The 5,574-nt window shown below is 48.5% G+C and overlaps 1 protein-coding gene across 1 annotated transcript; it reads right to left on the bottom strand.

The window, feature by feature from the left end:
- Positions 1-504: 504 nt before the first annotated feature.
- Positions 505-3,510, bottom strand: LOC124206073. The gene is made up of 2 exons (XM_046603705.1): positions 1,513-3,510; positions 505-705 (listed from the first exon to the last, which is right to left on the bottom strand). The coding sequence occupies exons 1-2, from the start codon at positions 3,508-3,510 to the stop codon at positions 505-507; spliced, it is 2,199 nt and encodes a 732-aa protein (XP_046459661.1).
- Between the last annotated feature and the right edge of the window lie 2,064 nt (positions 3,511-5,574).

The following is a 5,574-nucleotide window of genomic DNA, read 5'->3' as shown; positions in this document are numbered from 1 at the left end:
GACGACAGATGGCGCGTCGTTTATGCAAAATAATGGATATGTCTGGTGCCCGGGATTTTGCTTGGCCAAGCGTTTCTTTAGCTAAATAAATGCTGCTGGTTTCTCCGTCGATAGTAAACCCATGCTTACGAATTGCGTCCCACCCTAGAATACAATCTTCTGAAATGCCGTCTGTTATAATAAACTCTTGCAATAGTGTTGACTTTCCGTATCTGACAGGTAAAGTCACTTTTCCCAATGTGTTCAATTTCTTGTTATGAACATCGTATAAATTAAAGTCGAGCGTACTGCAGGTATCTCGGCTTTGTAAAGGTAATTTTCTGAATAATTTCTCGTGAATAATACTTCTAGCGGCACCTGTGTCGAAAAGAGCTTGAAAAGGTATCTGAAAGCTTGTTAAAGGAATTCTTGGCGTCGATTCATTAGTTTGCGTCGTTAATCTAGCTATTTGTCGGGATTTATTATGAGGCTCCCTATCAACTGACCCGAAGCCACAGTTGATATTTACTGGTTTTCCTGCTGCTGTGGTGGGCCTGGTTTATTAGGCCATTGCGATGAAGGGGGATTCGGGCATTGATTCGATTTGTGGCCAATTTCTCTGCAGGCATAACATACGGGTGGTCTGGCGCCATCTAGTGTGTCGCGTTTAAGTCTCCTGCATTCATCTTTGACATGGCCTCGATAGTTGCAGTATTCACAGACTACCTGCGGTGGGCGGGGTTTAAAATAGGGCTGAGACGGTGGTGCATTGAATTGCTGTCCGGCTGGCTTATTGTATGAGAATTGGTAATTACTTGCTGTGTGTGTAGCTGGCTGAAAGGGTTGCTGTGGGTTATTATTGGTGTTAGAAAAATTTTGCTGAGGGGTAGGAAACGATACGGCTTTTTTTTGTTGTTGCTGGATAGGGGGGTCAGAAGACTTTCTCTCACGGCAAAGTAGAATGTTTACTGCCTTCGTTAGCTCTTGTAAACACGCGGAGAATGAGTTAGTGTCGGGCGGATTTACTGGCTGCCTGTTATCTTGTCTGAACCCTGAGGCAATTGCGTTGACAGTTTCATTCTGTTTCTCAATCATCTGTTTCATTTCCTTCAGCTCTAAATTGTGTGACTCGCTCGTCTGATTGATAGCGTTCACGAATTCGTGTTTTTCTCTAGTGTTTTCTATGGCCTCCATTCGTGCTAAATATTTTCTTGTTGCTGCTACTAGCTCATCAAAAGTATCAAATTCCTTATATTTAACTTTAAATTGTAATTTTTCATCCAATCCGTCAATGAATTTTTGTTTTAAAATTACTTTGAATGAGTCCTCAGTGTATACATCGGGATATGCATGTTTAAAAATTTCTTGTAATCTAATTGCAAAATCATAAATTTTTTCGCCTGGTTTTCTGTGAGCTTTTTTAAATTTCTTGAGGTATTTCTCAACCGTTTCGTCCCCATGAAAGTGATCAAGAAGCTTTTCCCTAATTGCGTCGTAATCATTTGGATGATTGGCAACGATGTATTTAATTACTTTATGCGCTTTATCGGTTAGTTTCCCTTGTAATTCTAGTATTACGTCATCTTCTGACAAATCTGAGCGAGATATGATTGACTCGAACGATTCCAACCATGTGTCGAATCGTGAAAGTGGATTTCCAGTAAAAGACGGTAAGGATTGTAAATTAGCCCTTATGTGAAGGTCCCTTTGAAAGTCTGCAAGGGCTGGATACGCGGAAGATTGTAAATTATTAGCTGCCATTTTCCCCGCTAGTGCGCTCGTAGTCGATGTCAAAGGTATGGTTGGCGTCAATAGTGTAGGTGGCTTCAACGGTAGAGTTGGCTTCCACGGTATAGTTGGCGTCAATGGTTTAGTTGGCTGCAACGGTATAGTTGGCGTCAATGGTTTAGTTGGCTTCAACGGTATAGTTGGCGTCAAAACTTTTAAAATCGTACGACGTGGTTGAACCGTTCGTTGATGTGGCGGAGGTTGTGGCGAGTGTCGTCTTCGACTGCCGGATAGTGTACTTGTCGGAGTGGGGTTGACTGGCGGAAAGATTGGAAATGAGACGGTCCTTCCCTTGCTCGGTCGTCTGGAAGGTGCCTGCGGGGTTGGCGGTATCTTTGGGCCCTGCGGGTTTGGGAGTGGGCGTGGCACGGGGTTGCTGCCTGGCGTGATATTTGTGATGGGCGCGGTGGGGGTGGTGCTTGGAGGAAATCGAGGACGATTTGAAGATCCCGTTTCGTCTTTGCCAATAGTGTTTTGTTGTCGTCTACCTCCTCTCTGTCGCACGGCCAGTTGATTCTTGGGAAATTGTCCAGTCGGTACTGAAGGCGTATTAATTCCGGCTGAAAATTGTTGATCGATTGGATTTTGTGGAGCTTCTTCAGGAACTGAATCAGAGTCTGTGTGTTCTCGAGAAATATCTTCTGAAATGTGTCGAACGTTTCGTGTAAGAAATCGAACATGAACTCGATTTGATTTAGTAAGAATTCGTGATAGTCCCCGCTTTCGTCCCGATTTGCTATATCTTCCCGCTTGACGAAACCCAAAAAGGCGGCTGGATACCTTGGAACGTACTCTTCGAGTGTGCGCAAGCTCAGATATTGCCCTAGCTGAAATGTCAGGATCCTCCTCGTGTATGTCAGAAAAATCTCCTTCGTCTCCTTCAATATCGTCTTGCTCTTCTTCGATATAATCGGTGTCGGCGGGGTTGTTTGGCTCTCCACTAGATGGGTCAGACACTGTAGTGTGTAAAAGGCTTGCGTCAGATCTATCGGCTTGGGGTCGTCGATGGTCCACTTGATATCCCGCATCAGCTCCCGTAGCTGTTTCCAAATTTTTCGTTCCCCCGATTCGAAATCGTTCCGTCTCTCTTTCAGCGTGTGCAATGCAAGATTCAGAAACGGAAATTGGCTGGTCAAATCCGGGAGGATTTTGTTCGAAGGTTCTTTCACGTCGAGGTATAAGCGGAGAATTTGCTCGTCGACTTGATTTCCCATCCGCGGAGCGTTTATCAAGGTAATTTGAAAACGACTGTGAAAGGCGGCCGACAGGTGTGCTACTAAATGACGACTGGGCTGGTGATAAACGTGACACTAAACGCGTGAGAAAAGACTGTGCGGCTGATTTCTCACTCTGATTGCCTTTATTTTTAAACCAAGATTTACGCGGCGGGGTTTTGTCTAATTGATCAACTAATTTATAGGTAGGATTTGATCGTAGTCTACTCGAGATGCTATTTTTTGCTTTAGCTATAGGATTTTTGGTGACTGCGGGAAATTCAGCAGCGTAACGGGCGTCAATATCGCCGTAGCGCTCTGTGAAAAGATCTGTGGTTGGCTGTGTGGCCTGTGCCGAAATACGGGGAGAAATAACGGGGACGGACTCGGCAAATAAATTGTCGCCTAACAACGATGGGTCGGGCAAATCAGATTCGGTAGCGAGGTGTTCATAAGCGGGGTTTGAAAAAGAGGTGGTAGGCGTGCGGGAAATCTTAGGCTTAGCTCCGAATATTTCAGCATCAACCATTGTGGGAGAGTTCAAAAATCGCTGCCACCACTATGTAACGACCTCTCCATCTCGCGGAGAGCGGGTCGTACAAATAACACAAGCGAATAAATGACACTCGGGGCTTCCCACAATTGCTGAATGTATTCTGGATTTCTAAGCTTAAGAGTACATAAATGAGATAAAGAGTTAAACGCGGGACATACCGATATTGCCGGAGGCCGATGACACGGGAAGAGAAAAGAAGTAAAATGAGAACACGGCACGAACGAATACACGGACGATAACTGTTGTGTACGAGTCATGATAGGTGGCGTGTCGGTTCCTACCCTCCCCGTCTGGTGTGGCCGGCAAGGCCAGTCTGCTGTACGCTTCCCCTGGATACGGTTGTTCCTTACGTGCCCTTTAATACAATTACGGTGGCTTCATTCCACCGGGACAGAACTTAACATGGCGCAGTTGGACTTACCTCTCGTTCTCATCGTGTAGAGGTATTTGTGTTACATTTTTCGGAATTGAGTACGCCCGTGAGGAACAGTATAGTGTAGTTTGGTGCGTCCTTTGTCTCCCACACGCGTTGGGGTGGCGGCCATCTTGCTTCCTTTGTTCTCGAGCCAAGGCGAGTGTCTCGTCGGCAGCCATCTTGGCTTCCTTTGTTCGTACTGTTCCGAGATTTGTTGTGGAAAGTGTGCTTGCTTTCTCGAATACCACGTTCCTTTCTCTGTTCGTGGTTTATTCATCGACTGTCTTCTTTTGTGTGTGCGTGACGCTTTACTTTGCTCACGGCTTTTTTATTTTTTTTGTGGACGGCGGCGGCCGCTTTGTGATCTTCTTTATATCTTCAGTGGCCAAGTGTTCCCGCACGGTCCGCGTTCACTGTGTTTATATCGTGGCCGTGTGAACTAGCTTCACGTGACAGTGGGCTTGACGTGTGGTGTAATTGTTTTATGTCACGTCCCGGGCATCACCACAACTTACGATCGTCGTCTCGCACGAAGTCGGGGCCCGTTCAGCCTGAGCCAGTTCATTCTTCGCGGAACATCGCCATGTCGACGGTAGCGGACGCCTTGGCCGAGGCAGCGGCCGCTACGGCAGCAGCCACAGCGGCCGCGGGTCGCATCGACGCGGTTGAACAAAATCAAATCCAGATGACGGCACAGCTCACCGGCATTTCCCAGCAGCTTCAAGCATTACTCGGCGGCGGCGCTGGTGGAGGCGGTGGCGCTGGAGGAGGCGGTGGCGCTGGTGGAGGAGGAGGCGGTGGCGCTGGCGGCGGTGGCGCTGGCGGCGGTGGCGCTGGAGGAGGCGGTGGCGCTGGAGGCGCTGGCGCTGGCGGTGGCGGCGCTGTCGGTGGTGGTGCCACGCAGAGACGCCGGATCGATCCGTCCGGCTTGGAGAAACTGCACGCAGACATCTCTCTCCCGCAATTACGCACGTGGAGAAATCGCTGGGGTGATTTTTGCCAGCTAAACCAATTGGCTACTTATCCGGTGGCCGAGCAGATGGCCGCTTTCAGGATGGTTCTCGACCCGGCGATGCAGCAGATCGTGGAAGTGGCTCTTGGAATTTTACCAACATCGGCGCTATCTCCGACCGATGTACTCGATCGTATCAGCACTTACATACGTTCGAAGCGAAATATCGCGTTAGACAGAGTCGCGTTCGAAGAATGTGAGCAGAGTGCGGCGGAAACATTCGATGATTTCTACATCCGTTTACGGAACTTAGCTGAGGCGGCCGATTTATGCGGGACGTGTCTGGACACGCGGATGACGACCCGCGTCATGGCGGGAATTCGGGACACAGACGCGAAAAGGAAATTGTTGGCCCTGAGTCCGTTTCCAACAGCCCAACAGGCCATCAACATATGTCGCAGCGAGGAGTCAGCAAGAGCGAACGAGAAATCCTTAAGTAACCCTCCGACGGTGTCCTATGTGCCATCGAAAGCCCAGCGTTCGTTCAAACCGACAGATACCAGCAGGTGCGGATCGTGCGGTCGTTCGGCGCATCGCAATGGAGAGCCGTGCCCAGCCGTTGGAAAACAGTGCCACAGTTGCGGCGAAAACAACCATTTCTCCCCGTGTT

This window comes from Daphnia pulex, chromosome 10 (genome assembly GCF_021134715.1).
Source record: "Daphnia pulex isolate KAP4 chromosome 10, ASM2113471v1".
Classification (NCBI taxonomy): domain Eukaryota; kingdom Metazoa; phylum Arthropoda; class Branchiopoda; order Diplostraca; family Daphniidae; genus Daphnia; species Daphnia pulex.
The sequence above is the reverse complement of the archived record's forward strand: the minus strand, read 5'-3'. Positions and strand labels throughout refer to the sequence as shown.